At 54.3% G+C, this 21188-nt stretch overlaps 1 protein-coding gene across 1 annotated transcript in view; it reads left to right on the plus strand.

The window, feature by feature from the left end:
• Window positions 1–21188, plus strand: part of DNAH2 (dynein axonemal heavy chain 2) — a 238126-nt gene that overhangs the window by 144650 nt on the left and 72288 nt on the right. The window contains 11 exon segments of the mRNA XM_060256495.1: window positions 400–525; window positions 3213–3431; window positions 4517–4634; window positions 9774–9910; window positions 10004–10141; window positions 12041–12199; window positions 12281–12433; window positions 12830–12921; window positions 16842–17040; window positions 17191–17415; window positions 18454–18558. Of these exon segments, the coding sequence (XP_060112478.1) occupies window positions 400–525; window positions 3213–3431; window positions 4517–4634; window positions 9774–9910; window positions 10004–10141; window positions 12041–12199; window positions 12281–12433; window positions 12830–12921; window positions 16842–17040; window positions 17191–17415; window positions 18454–18558 (1671 nt within the window).

Genomic DNA, 21188 nt, shown 5'->3' on the forward strand with positions numbered 1-21188 from the left:
TGTCGTGGTGAAGTGTGCGGACTCTTATCTGGGAGAACCGGGTTTGATTCCCCACTCCTCCACTTGCACCTGCTGGCATGGCCTTGGGTCAGCCATAGCTCTGGCAGAGGTTGTCCTTGAAAGGGCATCTTCTATGAGATCCCTCTCAGCCCCACCCACCTCACAGGGTGTCCGTCATGGGGGAGGAAGATAAAGGAAATTGTGAGCCGCTCTGAGACTCCGAGATTCGGAGTGGAGGGCGGGATATAAATCCAATATCTTCTTCTCCCCGTCCTGGTGGAAATAACCGTCCTTGGAAGCTCGGGGGTGGGGTTCCCACGTGGGGGTCCTCAGAGGCGGCTTTCACTCCACCCATTTTGGCTTCCCATCTCCACCCGTCCTTCCGCTCTTGGCTTCCAGGTCCTCCTGATGGCCATGAAGGACATGAACATCGCCAAGCTGACCTCCAACGACGTGCCCCTTTTCAACGCCATCATTCAGGACCTCTTCCCGGGCATCGAGTGCCCCGTCATCGACTACGGAAAGGTCAGTCCGCCACGCCCCTGACGCCCCCCCTGCCCAGTCTGTGCTGCCCTCTTGGATCTTCTTCCTGGGAGGCAAGGCACGGGACCAACTGAGGGCTGAGACATCCCTTCGGTATGAGGAAGGGCTACGGAGGGTGCAGCTGGACAGTTTAGGAAAAGGGCAACGAAGGGGGACAGATCGGTTCGAGTCCAGGAGCACTGTGGAGACCAACAAGATTTGGGGGGGGGGGGTGAGCTTTGGAGAGAAGAGCTCCCTTCGTCAGATACAAGTAGGAACGGCGACCCCTGCGTCCTTATATCCCAGTCTGAAGGTGGGAGGGGTGCGGTCAAGGAAAGAGTCAGGACGCAGAGGTGCAATATATGGGAAAGGAAAGGTAATCTCAGTGGGTCCCTGGACAAGTTCCTTCGTGAACATGGTAGAGGCTTATGGGGGATGTGGTAGGAGCTTCTAAAATTATGCGTGGGAGGGAGGGGGAGGGAGATTTTTGAAGGAGAAGTTAGATGATCATCTGACGGCGAGGCTGATTCTGTGACTTAGGCAGGCTGTGAGAATGAGGGCAGGAAGGTCCATCAGTGATCCAACAGTGGTCCATCAGAGGTCCATCAGTGGCTATTAGCCACAGCTTATTGTTGGAACTCTCTGTCTGGGGCAGGGATGCTCTGTATTCTTGGTGCTTGGGGGGGGGCAACAGTAGGAGGGCTTCTAGTGTCCTGGCCCCACTGGTGGATCTCCTGATGGCACCTGGTTTTTTGGCCACTGTGTGACACAGAGTGTTGGAGTGGATAGGCCATTGGCCTGACCCAACATGGCTTCTCTTATGTTCTTATGTCTGGGGCAGGGACGCTCTGTATTCTTGGTGCTAGCAGGGGGCAACAGTGGGAGGGCTTCTAGTGTCCTGGCCCCACTGGTGGACTCTCTTTCTGGGGCAGTGATGCTCTGTATTCTTGGTGCTGGGTGGGGGGGGGGCACAGTGGGAGGGCTTTTAGTGTCCTGGCCCCACTGGTAGACTGTCTGTGGCAGTGATGCTCTGTATTCTTGGTGCTTGGGGGGGGGCAACAGTTGGAGGGCTTGTAGCATCTTGGCCCCACTGGTTGACCTCCTGATGGCACCTGGGGGTTTTTTGGCCACTGTGTGACACAGAGTGTTGGACTGGATGGGCCATTGGCCTGATCCAACATGGCTTCTCTTCTGTTCTTATGTGACACAGAGTGTTGGACTGGATGGGCCATTGGCCTGATCCAACATGGCTTCTCTCATGTTCTTATGTGACACAGAGTGTTGGACTGGAGGGGCCATTGGCCTGATCCAACATGGCTTCTCTTCTGTTCTTATGTGACACAGAGTGTTGGACTGGATGGGCCATTGGCCTGATCCAACATGGCTTCTCTTCTGTTCTTATGTGACACAGAGTGTTAGGCTGGATGGGCCACTGGCCTGATCCAACATGGCTTCTCTTCTGTTCTTATGAAGGGATGCATGAGGGCTTAGTTCTCTTGGCCCTTTCTTACAGGCCCTGGGGAACGCTGATGGCCACTTTGGGTTCAGGCATCAATTTTTCTCCAGGGATCCTGAAGGGTTTTTGCCATCTTGTGGGCATGGAGCAGGAGTCACTGCAGATGTATACCTACAGGGAGGGGGGAGGTATTTGTTGTTAGGGAATTCTGTTTGAAAATTCTGTTTCTTTATCTCAAACAGTGCGATGGATCGCTGGATCAAATAATAACTGAGAGGCATTTAACATGAAAAAGCAAAAACATAGTTATTGCTGCAGGGAAAGGGTACTGGGAGGTGAAAATGACAAACACTATAGAACTACATACTTACACTAGAAGATCATGTGCTTAATGGAGACTACTTCCTCCTCCTTCTTGACCTTTCTTCCCGAACAAAGGAAGTCACCTGAATAATTGACCAAACAAACAAAACAGGTTTTCCCTGCTTCTAGACCTTGATTGACAGCAGGCAACATCTTCTTCCCAGGTCATGCAGACAATAGGGAATCAGGCACAGAGTTAACCCTATAATGACTGGCACTTGAGAACACTGCAAAGGACGTACAGAACAGATAAACATTTCTGACATTGTGAATTGGACTCGAGGCCCCTGGAGGCCCCTTCCAGCTCTATGATTCTCTTGGAGGCACACAGTGAAGTTGTCAGGCAGTGGCTTCAGGATAGAGGAAAGGAAATCCTTTACTCTATGAGCGATTAAACTGTGGACTTCCCTGCAAATGGATGTCGGGATGGCCAGGAGCAGAGGCATCTTTAACAGGGAGCTGGACAGATTTAGGGAGGAGAGATCCATCAGTGGCTTCTAGCCATGGTGCCGGAAAGGAGCCTCCACATCCAGAGGCAGCAGCACCAGGGGAGGTCCTTGGCCTCGGTGCCTTCTTGTTTTTGGCCCTCCGGGGTCATTGGTTGGTCCCTGTGATGCTGGACAATATGGATTAATGGGTCTGTTTTCATGTTCTTGGAGCCACAGGTTGCAGCGGGTGGGGGGGAGGGGAGCTTTCTAGAGCTGACTGTGCCACCAAAACCCCCCCGCCCAGCATCAGTAGGGAGGGGGCAGTCTCCCGCCTTGGGGCTCAGTCTCATGAAAGGCATTGCTTCCCCCCCCCCCCCAGCGTCCCATCTCAGGACTTTCTTTCTTCCTTTCTCCCTCTACCCTCCCCCTCCCCCTCTCCCCAGCTCAAGGAAGTGCTGGAGATGGAGTTGCGGGAGATGGGCTTGCAGGTGATCCCCTTCACCATCACCAAGGTGATCCAGCTGTATGAGACCAAGAACTCCCGCCACTCTTCCATGATCGTGGGCAACACGGGCAGTGGCAAGACTGTCACCTGGCGTGCCCTGCAGGCCACCCTCTGCAGCCTGCACAAGAGCGGAGACACCACCTTCAACATAGTCCGGGTCAGTAGGTCCCTGCACTTGGCCAGCCAGAGAGCCCTCCCCCCTCCCTCCCCTCCCTTCCTCCCTCCCTCCCTCTCCTCCTTCCTTCCTTCCTTCCTTCCTTCCTTCCTTCCTTCCTTCCTTCCTTCCTTCCTTCCTTCCTTCCTTCCTTCCTTCCTTCCTTCCTTCCTTCCTTCCTTCCTTCCTTCCTTCCTTCCTTCCTTCTCGCCTCTCCACTCCTCCTCCTGCACACCCCCTAGACCAGAAGTAGCCAAACTTTGGCTCTTTCACACATGCGATGTGGCTCTTGAAGCCTCCATTGCCCTGCTGGCCAGCTTGGAGAAGGTATTTGTCTCCTTAAGTCAAGCCAAACCAGCTGGCAGCTTGGAGAATGCATTTAAAGTTGCTTTCTTTCTACCTCTCTCCCTCATCTATTTTCCTTCCTTCCACCCTCCCTCCCTCCCCTCTCAAACATCTGACATTCATGTCTTGTGGCTCTCAGACATCTGATATTTATTCTATGAGGCTCTTAGGTTAAGCAAGTTTGGCTCCCCCTGCCCTAGACTTGGAACACGTGAGGCTGCTTCTACTGGATCAGGCTCTCAGTCCATCTCGGTCTATTCCAGCTGGCAGCGACTCTCCAGGGTTTTAGGTAGAGGCCTATCACATCCCCTGATCCCTTTAGGTGGAGATGCCAGGGATTGAACCTGGGACCTTCTGCACACCAATCAGGTGCTCTGCCGCTGAGCCACGGCCTGACTTTGCCCATCCTTGATGGGACGGCTTTGGGAGAGTTGCTGAGGACTCCCCTTTCTCACACTTCATGCTCTTTCCTTCTCATTCGCTCTTTCCAGATCTGTGGGCAAGCTTGTTTTGATTTTGATGATTGATAAAAGCACCTGAAATCTCTCACTGCTGATCAACGGTGGTGTCCTGCATCGCTGCCTTAAGCCTGGGCTTTGGTCCTTTGGCCGTGGGGCCACAGAGGGAAGGCTGCCTTGCTTGCTTCTGACTCCTGCTTGCTGTCTTCTTCCCTCCCTCTCCCTTTGCACCCTCCTCCACACGTTGCTTCTTGCCACGCTCTTCCTGCTGTCCGGGGGACCCAGGAGTTCCCCCTGAACCCGAAGTCCGTGTCCCTGGGCGAGCTGTACGGGGAATACGACCTCAACACCAACGAGTGGACGGATGGCATTTTGTCCAGCGTCATGCGAACAGCGTGTGCAGGTACGGGGACCTCAGACAGAGAGGTACTGGGGCTCAGGCTCTTGCATGGCTGCGGGGGTTTCGTTCGACATTCCAATGTGGTTGTGCCCCCAGAGGGGCAGGAGTCAGAGACCGTGGTTTCTGGGGGGTCTAGAAGGGTACAAATGTAAAGTAATAATAATAATACAACAAGAGAGGAGGCAAACTACCTGACATTTCTCCATTGGCTGGATTTCACCCATGCCCCGGGCCGCTGTTTTGTTTCAAATTAGCCGCAGGCTAGATGCTGCGAAGACTTCTGGGGGGCTCACGTGCTCAGACTGGATTTCGGGCAGAGGCTGACAACCAGGGGTCGTTTTGTAGAAAAATAGGTGGCAGAGCTCATTAGCATAACTCATTAGCATATGCTCCATCCCCCCCATCAGCCGAAAGCAACCCGATGCAAGAAAAGAGAGCCCCGGGCGAGCGAGGCCTGCTTGGGCTGGCTTGATCAATTCCGCAGGGCCTGCAAGACTGCTCTTCTTAAGATGGCCTTCGCTTAAACATGGAGCTAAGATAGACCCGCTGTAGACGTATCCAGCCTCTAAATTCACCATAAATGTTAATTTTAATAGCAACGTTGGTTTTAAATGATGGTTTTATTTAATGTATTATTTATTGAATTATACGGATGTTTCATTGTAAACTGAATTTACATGTTGTGAGCCGCCCTGAGCCTGCTTCGGCGGGGAGGGCGGGATATAAATAAAATGTATTATTATTATTATTATTTTTAATTTATATCCCGCCCTCCCCGCCGAAGCAGGCTCAGGGCGGCTTACGTGGCATAAAATGCAGACATTGCAATAATACAATACTAAAATACACTGATTACATAACAATTATAGTTCTCAGTTGAAATATACTATTACATTAAAACCACCCATTAAAGCTTATCAAATTTAAAACCAACAAATCCATTCGGTGCTGCAATCTTGATGTTTCTCGTCGTGACGCAGTTTTACGTGACGACGGTAAAATAATTCCACACGAAGGAAACGCCGGCTGGAAGAGGGCGGCCTTGCAGGCCCGGCGGAACTGGTCAAGGCTCCGCAAGGCCCGTACCTCTTCTGGCGATTGGTTCCACCAGTGGGGAGCTGTAATCGAGAAGGCGCTTTCTCTCGTAACTTTCAGTTTGGCCTCCTTCGGCCCGGGGATTGTCATTAGATTTTGTGAGCCAGATCTCAGTACTCTCTGGGGAACATATGGGGAGAGACGGTAGGCAGGTCCTGCTTTAAGGGTAATAACCAGCACTTTGTAACGAATCCGGTACACAATTGGCAGCCAGTGGAGTTCCCATAGCCAGCCCAAGCAGGCCTCGCTCACCTGGGGCTCTCCTGGGCCACCGCCCCCCCAGTCAAAAGGCCAGCAAGCCACCTGCCTCCCCAAATCACATCAGAAGTGGGGAAAGGGTGTGGCATGGGCTTCTCCAGGGGTTAATGAGGGCTGCTGGGGGCGTGGCAAAACTCCTGGTGGCTGGCTGGCTCTCCTAATCCAGGGATTGTTATGCAGCTGCACCTACTAGTCAATGGAAAAGGTAGGTGGGGAGGAGGAGGGGAGCCGTCAGGAAGGTTCAGGAGCTGTGCTTCGGTGAACTCTTGCTGAATCCAAGGCCTGCTGACAAGCATCCCCAGCTGGGCTCGGCGGCATCTTCTGCCTTCTCCTTTTGGACTTTTCCTTTCTCTTCCCTGGCCTGACTTCCCCCTCCGCTACCAGCTGGCCTCTCAAAGCCGACTTGAGCAAAGAAGGGCCCGTGAGGTTGCTGGGCTCGACCCGCAGGTGCCAGGGATCCAGAAGGAGCAGGCTGTTCCGGGGGGGGGGGGAGGGCAGTTTCCCTTAATGATGGGGGCTGCTGAACCGCGCACATAGTACATCAGGAACTCCCCTGATGCAGCCAGTCCTCCAAGAGCTTACAAAAATGAGCCTTGCCAGCTCTTGGAGGCTTGGCTACATCAGGGGGTGTGGCCTAATATGCAAAGGAGCCCCTGCTAGAATTCCAAGTTCTTGGAGGATTGGCTACATTAGGGGTGTGTGGCCTAATATGCAAAGGAGCCCCTGCTAGAATTCCAAGCTCTTGGAGGATTGGCTACATCAGGGGTGTGTGGCCTAATATGCAAAGGAGCCCCTGCTAGAATTCCAAGCTCTTGGAGGATTGGCTACATCGGGGTGTGTGGCCTAATATGCAAAGGAGCCCCTGCTAGAATTCCAAGCTTTTGGAGGATTGGCTACATTAGGGGTGTGTGGCCTAATATGCAAAGGAGCCCCTGCTAGAATTCCAAGCTCTTGGAGGATTGGCTACATCAGGGGTGTGTGGCCTAATATGCAAAGGAGCCCCTGCTAGAATTCCAAGCTCTTGGAGGATTGGCTACATCAGGGGTGTATGGCCTAATATGCAAAGGAGCTCCTGCTAGAATGCCAAGCTCTTGGAGGATTGGCTACACCAGGGGGTGTGGCCTAATATGCAAAGGAGCTCCTGCTAGAATTCCAAGCTCTTGGAGGATTGGCTACACCAGGGGGTGTGGCCTAATACGCAAAGGAGCTCTTGCTAGAATTCCAAGCTCTTGGAGGATTGGCTGCATCGGGGGGGGGTGGCCTAATATGCAAAGGAGCTCCTGCTAGAATTCCAAGCTCTTGGAAGATTGGCTAAACCGGGGGATATGGCCTAATATGCAAAGGAGCTCTTGCTAGAATTCCAGCCCTGTGGTATGTCTTCCTCTCCCCCCCCCCCCCCCCATGCTGAGCCTGGGGCAGTGCTTGTGGATGCCGCTCAGTCCTGGCCCGTGCGGTTTCCTTAACTCCAAGGGAGGTACCGGTGAATTTAGGGGGAGGTGTTTGTGAGTTTCCTGCCTTGTGCAGGGGGTTGGACTAGATGACCCTAGAGGTACCTTACAACTCTATGATTCTGTGATCATCTTGGCACATTGGGCAGAGGCCTCCCCTGGGCACTAGCTTTTCCCGATGCCAGCGGGGCAGTGGCTTCTGCTGTTTCCAGAAAACAGCACAGGAAGGCTTTCTTTGAACCCCAGTCTCAGTGATAATTACAGGGGGGAGCATGGGGAGAGGTTGCTTGGTTTCCGGAGGGTAGGGAAAGATGATCCAAGGGCTTTGCTCTCACCGGACTTTGCTTCCATTCTTGCATGCTGGCTAGGAAGGGGGCCTAATTCTGACTCCAGTCAGGGCATCTTGTTGCCTTGGGGAGGCTCCGGCCGTGTTTCAGCTTTCTCATCTGCCCTCTAACCCAGTCCATTTGCATATTGTGCCTGTGCAGCGGCCAAGCCCTGCGTGAAGCGGAACTGGATGGTTATCCAAGGCCAGTCTGTGTTTCCAATTTGCTACCGGCTGGGTCCCCTCCTCCCCTCCACTATGCCACACTTGCAGCAATCGGGCCGTTGGACTTGTTTGCTGTGACTCACGCAGACCTCAGTGTTTCAGGGGCCGCTGATGTTCCAGACGCAGCTGGAGAACCGCCGGGCAAAAGCAATTGGCTCTCAGGGCAAATATTCCAATGACCCAGCTCACTGCACCTCTAATGTGGCTCAGGGCAGACCGAAGAAGCCGCTGGCTGGCCTTGTGCAGAGGAGAGGGCCCTGGGCTGTGAAGCCAGTTTGGTGTCGTGGTGAAGTGCGCAGACGCTTGTCTGGGAGAACCGGGTTTGATTCCCCACTCCACCACTTCCAGCTGCTGGAATGGCCTTGGGTCAGCCAGAGCTCTTGCTAAGTGGTGAAGTGCGCGGACTCTTATCTGGGAGAACTGGGTTTGATTCCCCACTCCGCCACTTCCACCTGCTGGAATGGCCTTGGGTCAGCCATAGCTCTGGCAGAGGTTGTCCCTGAAAGGGCAGCTGCTGTGAGAGCCCTCTCAGCCCCACCCACTTCACAGGGTGTCTGTTGTGGGGGAGGAAGGGAAAGGAGATTGCAGGCCACTCTGAGTCTCTGTCCTTAAAAGGGCAGCTTCTGGGAGAGCTCTCTCAGCCCCACCCACCTCACATTGTGTCTGTTGTGGGGGAGGAAGATAAAGGAGATTGTGAGCCGCTCTGAGACTCTTCGGAGTGGAGGGCGGGATATAAATCCAATATCTTCTTCTTCTAAACATTGCAGGGCTGAAGCGTTCGGCTCCGCGGTCTGTGCTTGGCCTTTTGGTCCACGGGAGCGGTGCTTTTCATGTCCCCATTTGAGGCCAGCTTCCCATCTTGGACACTGCCCTGTGACCCACTAATTCCTCTTCTCCTGATCTGACACCCCCCCTACCCCCGCCCCTTGCAGGAATATATTCTTAACCCCAAAGCTGTGAGTCTGGGGGAGTTGTTTGGGAGGTACAACCTGGCCACCAGCGAATGGCGCGATGGCATTCTGGCTTCCATCATGCGTGAAGCCTGCACAGGTATTTACCCTTCGGGGATGCCGTCTCCGCTGTGCCAGGTGCCAGCCTCGGCTTTTCCAATCACTCCTCCTTTCTGAGAAAGCTGGCACCTCCGACTGTCTGAACCAATCAACCTCTTCAAGGCACCCTTGGAAGGAAATTAATGCTTTTCCTCTGAGATTTCTCCGTCTGTCGGGACCCACGAGAGTTTGGAGGGGCTTGTAATTGGGTCAGCTCTGAGCTTGTGTGCCGCACCTGTGTGATTGTTGCTGAAGCTCCAGCATCTTCCTCCCCCCGCAATGAGGGCTAGAGCATCGCTGGGTCAGTTCCTGCTCACGGTTTGCTTCCTGGCTCCGATTCTGTGGCCAGGAAGCAGCGGAGTCTGGTTTTTTGGATGGAATCTGTAAGAACCCTGAAAATTCTGGCTTTCGTATTTCTAGGACACATTGGCGTGGAGGCATTACAACAGATGATTGCAAAGTCTGTGTTGGATTCTTCCAATACAATCATATAATCGGAAGGGACCTTAGAGGCCATCTAGACCAACCCCCCCACTTCCGGATTTCCTGCACTGAGCTTGGTGGTTGGACTAGATGGCTTCTAAGGTCTAACCTTGGACTCTGCTTGATGACCTCCAGCAAGGAAGAGCCCATCGTCCCCACTAGATTATCGGTTCCATCGAAACCCCAGGCTCTGCGTTCAAATCTCCCTTGGCTTTCTCAAGCTCTAACAGGGGCTTCTCCCCTCCCTGCTCTGCCCCAGACGAGAAGCCCGACGAGAAGTGGATCCTCTTTGACGGCCCCGTGGACACCTTGTGGATCGAGAGCATGAACTCGGTCATGGACGACAACAAAGTGCTCACCTTGATCAACGGTGAGAGGATCGCCATGCCTGAGCAGGTGAGCAAGGGGGGCTCCTGAGGGTGAGGCTGCTGCCCCAACGGGCCCTGGGCCAGAACTGATGGCAGCTTTCTGCCGCCCTCCCTGCCCCAGGTCTCGCTGCTCTTTGAGGTGGAGAATCTGGCCGTTGCCTCGCCCGCCACAGTCTCCCGCTGTGGGATGGTGTACACGGACTACAGCGACTTGGGCTGGAAGCCCTACGTCCTTTCCTGGATTGAGAAACGCCCAAAGGTACCGGAGAGCTGAAGAAAGGGGAGAGGAGGGAGTCTGGGGAGGGGGTGCCGGGCACGAAGAAGCACAAGGCAGCATTGGAAAAGGTGCTGAAAAGGGTGACTAGAATCATTAAAGGGCTGGAACACTTCCCCTGTAAAGAAAGGTGAACGCGCTTGGGGCTCTTCAGCTTGGAGAAACGTCGACTGTGGGAGGACATGATAGAGGTTTACAAGATTATGCATGGGATGGAGAAAGTAGAGAAAAGTACTTTTCTCCCTTTCTCACAATACAAGAACTCGTGGGCATTCAACGAAATTGCTGAGCAGTCAGGTTAAAACGGATAAAAGGAGGTACTTCTTCACCCAAAGGGTGATTAACATGTGGAATTCACTGCCACAGGAGGTGGTGGTGGCTACAAGCATAGCCAGCTTCAAGAGGGGATTGGATAAAAATATGGAGCAGATGTCGATCAGTAGCTAATAGTCACAGGGTATTGTTGGAACGCTCTGTATAGGGCAATGATGCTCTGTATTCTTAGTGCTTGGGGGGGCAACAGTGGGTGGGCTTCTAGTGTCCTGGCCCCACTGATGGACCTCCTGATGGCACCTGGGTTTTTTGTCCACTGTGTGACAGGGTGTTGGACTGGATGGGCCATTGGCCTAATCCAACATGGCTTCTCTTATGTTCTTAGTCTGGGGTAGTGATGCTGTGTATTCCTGGTGCTTGGGGGGGCACAGTGGGAGGGCTTCTAGTGTCCTGGCCCCACTGATGGACCTCCTGATGGCACCTGGGGTTTTTTTTGGCCACTGTGTAACACAGAGTGTTGGACTGAATGGCCACTGGCCTGATCCAACATGGCTTCTCTTATGTCCTTATGTATAAACGTTGGGGAGGGGGCGTGGCTCAGGCGGAGCATCTTCTTGGCTCGCAGAAGGTCCCAGGTTCAATCCCCAGCAGCATCTCCAGTTGAAAAGACCAGGCAGGAGGTGATGTGAAAGACCTTTGCCTGAGACTCTGGAGAGCCATTGCCAGTCCCAGCAGACAATACGGACCTTGATGGACCAGGGGTCCGATTCAGTCCAAGGCAGTTTCATGTGCCAGGCCGCAATGGCAAAAGGCATGGGGGAAGATGATAGGTCCAGAAATGCTGGGGAGAGGTGGTTTGCAAGCAACACGGAAATGCAGCCAGTTGTGCTTTCGGGAGCTGCACTGGGAGCACCCAGGGAAGGAGAGGTCAGGTGGAGAGTCTGGGGACCGGAATGGGTTGACATTCTAGGAAATGCCCTTGCTTCGGTGGGAGACTACAGTGAGTTGTTGTCACGACTCGGGGGTCTTACCAATTGCTGCCACCACTCTGGGTTAAGGGTCTCCCTTGAGAAGGCTCAGAGTCCCCTCCCAAGCCCTTCCAGGCCTCCCTTAGCTGGGTCAAATAATGGGCGTGAGGACCAGGCAGAGTGAACAACAGAAAAAGGTTTATTTTAAGGTCAGTGCGATATAACAACCAAGGTGCATAAAACAGTAAAAGGGTGAAGAGGAAAATAAACAAATGCCCTAACGCGTCCCCCACTCTCTACAGTCCCCACTCTAACACTACACTTACCCGCCCCGCCCCCCCCCCCCCCTTGGGTAAGGGTCTCTCCCCTGCTTCAAGCTCTTTAGGCACAGCCTGCCTCCAGCTCAGCCTTCTAGGGAAAGAACCTCCACTTCCTGGGCTCGGCCTTTATATTCTCTTCTCAGGCCCCACCCCTCTCTGGGCCTGTTTCCCTCCAAAGCCCTCGCTACCCAATCAGAGGGACAGAGGGGATCCTGGGAGATGTAGGCTTTTCCCAGTAACTCCAAAGCAGGTTTCCCTGGGACCCGCAAGCCTCACAAGGCCCAGGATCATGACAGTTGTCATCTTCATCGCTCTCTTCTCAGGTCGAAGCCGAGACCCTCCAGCGGATGTTTGACAAATTCACCAACAAGATACTGACTTTCAAGAAGGACAACTGCCAGGAGCTGGTTCCCATCCCCGAATATAGCGGAATCGTGGCTCTTTGCAAGCTCTTCACCTCTCTGGCCAATCAGGAGGAAGGGGTAGGTGGCCCTCAGGTGCCAGCTGATTGCCCTGGTCCAGCAGGGCTCTTCTGATGTCCTGATGGTGGCCTTTCCTTCCAGTTGAATCCTGCAGATGTTGACAACTACCTGGCGGTGGTGGAGATGCTTTTCATCTTCAGCATGATCTGGTCCTTGTGTGCGGCGGTGGACGAGGAAGGCAGGAAGAAGATCGACAACTTCCTGCGAGAGATCGAGGGGTCCTTCCCCAACAAGGTCACTGGCAGATGATTTTCTGCTCACGGGCCTAGTTGACCTGGGCTCAAGCCCTACACCCTCTAGCAAAGCAAAGTTTGGGTACAGCCATCTAGGCTGAAAGAGAAAAGGCCTGGTGAGAGGGAGGATAACGGGAGATGGGGCTGTGGGGACGAGGGAAGAAAAGGGCTCATTTGCCCCTCCCTCCGCTACAGCAACTGTGTGGAGCTTTGGCAATAACCACCCCTCTCAAGACCTGGCACAAATTCTGCTTCGCATAAAGATGAGCCAGCCATGACCAGATGGGGCCTTTTGCTCAGATGTCCTTTTGCTCAGATGGGGCCTTTTGCTCAGATGTCCTTTTGCTCAGGCCTCCAGGAAAATCCGCTTTGACAAGGTGACTTCTGCCCCTCTTAGGACACGGTCTACGAGTATTACGTGGACGGGAAGCGGAAGCAGTGGTCCTCCTTTGAAGACAAGCTTCCCAAGATGTGGAGATACCCGCCCAAGTGAGTGAACCGTTCTGCGTCTGGGGCCCTCGCTGCTGTCTCAGCCCTTTTGGGCTAAGAGAGAAGGGGGTTACATGGGGCGTGGATCAGCCCTTAGAATGCAAATCTGCTTGTGAGACTTCTCTTTCTCAAAGGAGGCCAAGGTGGTGCCCTCCAGAAGGTCCTTGGGTGGTGGTGGGGGGAATCTGTTCTCCTTGTGGGGAGGACAGCAGGTGTCAGTCCCACAAAGACAGGGCTCAGACAGTGTTCTCGTCTTTTGTGGGTCTCGCACAATACTCCCTCTAAGCTGCAGTGTCTTGCGAGCAAAAATTCTACTTTGTGAGCTACTGGCGTTTGATCTGGGAGCTGCTGCATGAATTAGTTTGTTCTTGGGCCATTTTTCCTGAGCTAAGACAAAAATATGTGAGCCAGAGGCTAAAAAAAACTGTGAGCTAGCTCACACTAACTCAGCTTTGAGGGAACACTGGTCTTGTAGCCTTTTCAGTCCTGACCTGGGCGCTCCTGGCTGGCCCAGCCTTGTCAGATTTCAGAATCAAAGTTGGTTTGGCCTTGGTTAGGGCTTAGATGGGAGCCCACCAAGGACGCCCAGAGTTGTTACACAAAGGCAGGTAATCGCAAACCTCCTCTGTTGGTCTCTTGATTTCACCCAGACGGCCAGTCTAGCCCAATCTCATTAGATCTTGGAAGAAGAAGAAGAAATTAGATTTATATTCCACCCTCCACCTTGACTCTCAGAGTGGCTCACAATCTCCTTTATCTTCCTCCCCCACAACAGATACCATGTGAGGTAGATGAAGATACTGGATTTATATCCCGCCCTCCACTCTGAAGAGTCTCAGAGTGGCTCACAATCTCCTTTCCCTTCCTCCCCCACAACAGACACCCTGTGAGGTAGATGAAGATATTGGATTTATATCCCGCCCTCCGCTCCAAAGAGTCTCAGAGCGGCTCACAATCTCCTTTCCCTTCCTCCCCCACAACAGACACCCTGTGAGGTGGGTGGGGCTGAGAGGGCTCTCACAGCAGCTGCCCTTTCAAGGACAACCTCTGCTAGAGCTATGGCTGACCCAAGGCCATTCCAGCAGCTGCAAGTGGAGGAGTGGGGAATCAAACCCGGTTCTCGCAGATAAAAGTCCGCACACTTAACCGCTACATCAAACTGACTCTCCAGTTAAATGCGGTTCCCCCTATTAGAACTTGGATGGGAGACCACCGAGGAAGCCCAAGGTCACTGTGCAGAGGCGGGCAGCAACAAACCCCATGCTGTGGGTGTTTCTTTCCAGAGCCGCTAATCCCCCTTCCCCCGGGGCTTCTCTGAAACCCGTACGTCTTTCCTCGCTGTCGCTCTGCGGCCCAATTTCACACTGCCTCGGAGTCACCCGGCCCATCCTGTCGTTCGAGCCAGTGGCTCAGCTTCGTTTCCCACCCACCCCGCTCTCTCCCTAATCCGATCAGTGGCCTGAAATTAGAGGAACATGGTCCCAGAGCTGCCACGGACTGCCGGCTGCCCGGATCGAGAGCTGGGCGGCGGGGGACAAGCCTTCATTAGCCGCGGCTTCATTCCGAGCCGTCAAGCTCTGGCGGGGATGACAGGAGCCCGAGTTGTGCCTTGTGTGGACGTCTTCATGCATTTAGACCGGCATCCTTCGTGGAGCTGTGACAGCCGCGTCGGGGGAGACTTAGGGAGGGGCCGCGGCTCAGCTGGAGAGGCTCGGCTTGGCTGGCAGAAGGTCCCGAGTACCCAGGGCTGACTCTGCCGCTAGGAAAGCTAGGCCATCACCTAGGACGCTGGTCTTCTGGGGGGCACCGAATAGGGCATCCCCCCATGTGACTCGGTAGTGCAGAGGGGAGCACTAGAACTTAGCCTTGCCAAGGGTGCCAGGCGGTCGAGGGGCAGCCCTGCGAGTCCCCCAGAATCAGGCAGGAGGTATGCGAAAGGCCTCTCTCTGCCTGAGACCCTGGCGAGTGGCTGCCAGTCTGAGCAGACAAGACTGACCTGGGTGGACCAAGAAGAGAGATCAAGATGGGTCGCCAGAGCCAGTTTGGTGTAGTGGTTAAGTGTGCGGACTCTTGTCTGGGAGAACCGGGTTTGATTCCCCACTCCTCCACTTACACCTGCTGGAATGGCCTTGGGTCAGCCATAGCTCTTGCTAAGTGGTTAAGTGCAGACTCTTATCTGGGAGAACCGTGTTTGATTCCCCACTCCTCCACTTGCACCTGCTAGCATGGCCTTCGGTCAGCCATAGCTGTGGCAGAGGTTGTCCTTGAAAAGGCAGCTGCTGTGAGAGCTCGGGAGCCACATGTGGCTCTTCTACATGTACTGTGTGGCTCTTGAAGCCACCACTGCCCTGTCTGCAGGCTTCAACAAGGCATTTCTTTCTTTAAATCACTTCTCTAAGCCAGCTAGTGGTTTGGAGAACGAATTTAAAGTTAAAGTTGCTTTCTTTCCACCTCTCTCCCTCCCTCCTTTCTGTTTCCCTCCCTTCTTTCCTTCCTTCTCTCAAACATCTGGCATTCTCGTCTTGTGCCTCTCAAACATCTGACATTATTGCTTTGTGGCTGTTAAGCAAGTTTGGCCACCCATGGGCTAGAATGTGAGTCCATTTATCCTTATATCCCATTCTAGCTGTATCTGAAGAAGCGAGCCTGGATTCATGAAAACTCCTCCCCTGCCACAAATCTTGTTAATCTTTAAGGCTCTACGAGACTCTTGGTCTTTTCTGCTCGATGAGCCCAGAGTCGGACTCAGTGTCAGGCCGCTTCCTGTGTGTGCTCTAGTGTGTGTGACTTACTCATTCCCTTAGGTCCAAAAGCCATGTCCCAACTGAGCCCAGGTCTCCCCTCTTAGTTTGGTGTGGTGGTGAAGTGTGCAGACTCTGATCTGGGAGAAACGGGTTTAATTCCCCACTCTTCCCCTTGCAGCTGCTGGAATGGCCTTGGGTCAGCCATAGCTCTCTTATCTGGGAGAACCGGGTTTGATTCCCCACTCCTCCACTTGCAGCTGCTGGAATGGCCTTAGGTCAGCCAGAGCTCTGGCAGAGGTTGTCCTTGAAAGAGCAGCTGCTGTGAGAGCCCTCTCAGCCCTACCCACCTCACAGGGTGTTTGTTGTGGGGGAGGAAGGGAAACGAGATTGTGAGCCAGTCTGAGATTCAGAGTGAAGGACGGGATATAAATCCAATATCTTCTTAGAGATCCAGTTTGGTGTAGTGGTAAAGTGTGCGGACTCTTATCTGGGAGAACCGGGTTTGATTCCCCACTCCTCCACTTGCACCTGCTGGAATGGCCTTGGGTCAGCCAGAGCTCTGGCAGAGGTTGTCCTTGAAAGGGCAGCTGCTGTGAGAGCCCTCTCAGCCCCACCCACCTCACAGGGCGTCTGTTGTGGGGGAGGGAGATAAAGGAGATGGTGAGCCACTCTGAGACTCTTGAGATTCAGCGTACAGGAAAAGGAAAGGAAAGGTCCCGTGTGCAAGCACCAGTTCTTTTGCCATTGCCTTCTCCAGTCATCTACGCTTTCCCCCAGCAAGCTGGGGACTCATTTCACCGATCTCGGAAGGATGGACGGCTGAGTCAACCTGGAGCTGGCTACCTGAACCAGCTTCCGCTGGGATTGAACTCAGGTCATGAGCAGAGAGTTTGGACTGCAGTACTGCAGCTTTAACACTCTGTGCCACGGGGCTCTTAACATATGTGGAAAGGAAAGGTCCCCTGTGCAAGCACCAGTCGTTTCCGACTCTGGGGTGACGTTGCTTTCGCAACGTTTTCACGGCAGACTTTTTACGGGATGGTTTGCCATTGCCTTCACCAGTCTTTCTACACTTTTCCCCCAGCAAGCTGGGGACTCATTTGACTGACCTCGGAAGGATGGAAGGCTGAGTATAGGGCGGGATATAAATCCAATATCTTCTTCTTCTCTCCCCAGTGCCCCCTTCTACAAGATCATCGTCCCCACTGTGGACACCATGCGTTACAACTACCTGGTCACTGCTCTAGTGTCCAGCCAGAATCCCGTGCTGCTGGTCGGCTCGGTGGGGACGGGCAAGACCTCCATCGCCCAAGGCGTCCTGCAGTCCCTCGACACCACCAAATGGGCCGTGCTGACCATCAACATGTCTGCTCAGGTAACGGACCCAGGAAGTCACAGCCTCTCCCGTGGCCGGGTGCTCATTTGGCGGAGGGCACTGCTGCGGTGGGCTGTCCTCACACCAACAGCATGGGGGTTGCTAGCTCCCCGGCCCTCGTGCACACTGACGGCCTCGCTCCCCACCTAGACGACCTCCAACAACGTCCAGAGCATCATCGAGAGCCGGGTGGAGAAGCGCACCAAGGGCGTTTACGTGCCGCTGGGCGGGAAGAGCATGATCACCTTCATGGATGACCTGAACATGCCCGCCAAGGACCTGTTCGGCTCTCAGCCGCCCCTGGAGCTGCTGCGCCTCTGGCTGGACTACGGGTTTTGGTACGACCGGATGAAGCAGACCATCAAGTACATCCGGGTGAGACATTGACTCTTTCCTCCCCTCCTGCCGGGGTGCCTCTCGCCTTCCTGCAGGGGAAAGTCTAAAGCAGGGCTGGCCCAACTTACTTAACGTCAGAGCCACGTAGAATAAACTGCAGACGTTCAAGAACCGCCCGACATCAACGTCACATGCTTGAGAACCGCAAGGAAGGAAGGATGGCAAATAGACGGGGGGGGGGAGAGGTGGAAAGGAAGCGACTTTAACTATAAACGCATTGCCCAAGCGGCCAGCTGGCTTGGCTTGGAGAAATGATTTCAAGAGACAAATGCCTTCTCCAAGCCAGCCGACGGGGTGGTGGGAGCTTCCATAGCCACACAATATGGGTGAAAGAGCCACACGTGTCTCTCCAGCCGCAGTTTGGCCACTCCAGATCTAACGCCTCTGGGCCACGCCCTATGAAACGTCAGGAAGCTCTTCACAGGCAGTCTGCACCTAAACACACGTGGAGACGGGGCGTGGCTCTCCAGGGTCTCGGGTACAGGTCTTTCACCTCACCTGCGACCTGGTCCTTTCAAGTGGAGATGGCGGGGATTGAACCCGGGGCCTTCTGCTTGCAAAGCAGAGGCTCTTCCACCAAGCCACGGCCCCTCCCCGCCCTCTTTGGGATTTCCAGGTGACTCACACTGCCCCCCTGCGCTTGTGGGCCACCTGCGGCCCTTCAGTCCCCCTCTTGTTTGCAAACTCGCCAACCTACAAGCCGAGGCGTTTGTGCCTGGAATAATTCTCTCTCATCTCTTCTCTGGAAGTCGGCGTCTCCGAATTTCAGGAGGGGGAGACGAGGGCCGGGGCGTGAGAAGGGAGATTGGAGTGCAGCGCGTGCCGCTGCAGCTATTACAGCTGCGTCCCGATTTGTATGCAGCCTGCCTCGCCCCCCCTCCCCCCCTCTTCCCCGATCCCTCCGGACCGTTTAGCAGCCGTGCTCCTGAAACGCTTTTTATGGAAAGCAGGGTTGGAAGAAGAGGCCTTTGTTTTTCCTTTGGTTTTGATCTGCGCCTGTTTGTCTTCCCCCCCCAGGACATGTTCCTGATGGCAGCCATGGGGCCCCCCGGAGGAGGCCGAACGGTGATCTCCAGCAGGCTCCAGAGCCGCTTCAACCTCATCAACATGACCTTCCCCACAGTAAGGGCTGCTTAGCCGTGCCGAGCGGCGGGCCGGCTGGGACGCCGCCGGGGTTAATCAGACAGTGGCCAGAGATGCAGCCCAGCCCCTCCCTGCTCCCTTGGCAAGCGGGGGGGCCACCAGATTTCCCCTCCCGCGCAGCCTGGAGGGCTTGTCCGGCTGGCCTTTTGGCTTCCGGCGATCAAGGGCGAAAATGCAAGCCGCGCTTTCACCTCTGCTGACCCGCTGGTGTTCCAGGCAGCCTTTCCTGTTCTGCTGAGTGATGCTACTGAGGCCCGGAGGGGTGGAGAGCGGAATGTGGGAGCCAGATGGCATCCCCTTGGGCCCTTGGGAAGAAACAAGAAGCAGGCTGCAGCAGGAAAAAGCCTTGTGCCTTGAAATCTCACAGTGCATGAACTTATGAAGCTGCCTTATACTGAACCAGATTCTTGGTCCATCAAAGCCAGTCTTGTCTACTCAGACTGGCAGCGGCTCTCCAGGGTCTCCAGCTGAGGTTTTTCACACCTAATTGCCTGGACCCTTTTTAGTTGGAGATGCCGGGGATTGAACCTGGGACCTTCTGCTTACCATGCAGATGCTCTACCCCTGAGCCACCCTCCCTACATCAGGGGGGTCTACTCAGGAGGCACTTCACCTTTCATCACCCCTCAAAACCACCTCACCTTATCGCAGGGGTGCGACTGCTTTAAGCAAGCTTTGAACTGAGAGCCAGTCTGGTGTAGTGGTGAAGTGTGCAGAGTCTGAGCTCTCTCAGCCCCACCCACCTCACAGGGTGTCTGTTGTGGGGGAGGAAGGTAAAGGAGATCGTGAGCCGCTCTGAGACTCTTCGGAGTGGAGGGCGGGATATAAATCCAATATCTTCATCTACCTCACAGGGTGTCTGTGGTGGGGGAGGAAGATAAAGGAGCTTGTGAGCCGCTCTGAGACTCTTCGGAGTGGAGGGCGGGATATAAATCCAATATCTTCATCTACCTCACAGGGTGTCTGTTGTGGGGAAGGAAGGTAAAGGAGACTGTGAGCCGCTCTGAGACTCTTCGGAGTGGAGGGCGGGATATAAATCCAATATCTTCATCTACCTCACAGGGTGTCTGTGGTGGGGGAGGAAGATAAAGGAGCTTGTGAGCCGCTCTGAGACTCTTCGGAGTGGAGGGCGGGATATAAATCCAATATCTTCATCTACCTCACAGGGTGTCTGTGGTGGGGGAGGAAGATAAAGGAGCTTGTGAGCCGCTCTGAGACTCTTCGGAGTGGAGGGCGGGATATAAATCCAATATCTTCATCTACCTCACAGGGTGTCTGTTGTGGGGAAGGAAGGTAAAGGAGACTGTGAGCCGCTCTGAGACTCTTCGGAGTGGAGGGCGGGATATAAATCCAATATCTTCATCTACCTCACAGGGTGTCTGTGGTGGGGGAGGAAGATAAAGGAGCTTGTGAGCCGCTCTGAGACTCTTCGGAGTGGAGGGCGGGATATAAATCCAATATCTTCATCTACCTCACAGGGTGTCTGTGGTGGGGGAGGAAGGGAAAGGAGATCGTGAGCCGCTCTGAGACTCTTCGGAGTGGAGGGCGGGATATAAATCCAATATCTTCATCTACCTCACAGGGTGTCTGTTGTGGGGGAGGAAGATAAAGGAGATTGTGAGCCGCTCTGAGACTCTTCGGAGTGGAGGGCGGGATATAAATCCAATATCTTCATCTACCTCACAGGGTGTCTGTTGTGGGGGAGGAAGGGAAAGGAGAGTGTGAGCCGCTTTGAGACTCTTCGGAGTGGAGGGCGGGATATAAATCCAATATCTTCATCTACCTCACAGGGTGTCTGTTGTGGGGGAGGAAGATAAAGGAGATTGTGAGCCACTCTGAGACTCTTCGGAGTGGAGGGCGGGACATAAATCCAATCTCTTCTCTTCTTCTACTGAGTGACAATCTGTATTGCACTTTAACCACTTTAAAGTCTAGCACCTCAAGCACTTAAAGCGCTGAACAACATTTTAAAGATACACACCCACACACACACTCAAACAAAGACCTTATGTTTCTCTAACTCTTTCGTAACTTTTGTCCGGGCCCAGGCCATTATTGTCCCCATTTTACAGTCAACGTCCGAGGTCACCAGTACATTCTGTGGTGGCAAAACTGGGACTCTACCCTGACAACCGCCAGGGTCCCAGACAGACAAGGGGTGGAAGAACAGCGGGAAGGGGCTTGGAGAGATGGACTCTGCACCACGTGGAAGTGGCAGCTGGCTCCTCAGCAGGGCTGGATCTAGGGGGTGGGACAGAGGGGGTGATTGCCCTGGACGCCACTGGAGGGGGGGGGTGCCATATTGGGTATGGGGTCCGTTCTGTTCTATGGACCCATAAGGTAGAATGGGCCCATTTTTTAATTTTGCCCCCCCCCTCAAAAAACATGTCGATCCAGTCCTGCTCCCCAGGCTACGCGGGGTGCCTGTGGGACTTCTCACCAGCAGGGGCCAGCCGAAAGGGCTGCCAGCGTGTGCCGATGCTCCCGCCTGGGGTTTGCAGGTTTCCTCCTCCTCGTTCAGCTCACAGGTGCCCGTCAGAGAGGACGGAGCTCCTGCCCAACGGCTAGGGGTGTCGCAGTGGACGGGCAGCAGGGGCCCACGTTTGGGT

This window comes from Heteronotia binoei, chromosome 15 (genome assembly GCF_032191835.1).
Source record: "Heteronotia binoei isolate CCM8104 ecotype False Entrance Well chromosome 15, APGP_CSIRO_Hbin_v1, whole genome shotgun sequence".
Classification (NCBI taxonomy): Eukaryota; Metazoa; Chordata; class Lepidosauria; order Squamata; family Gekkonidae; genus Heteronotia; species Heteronotia binoei.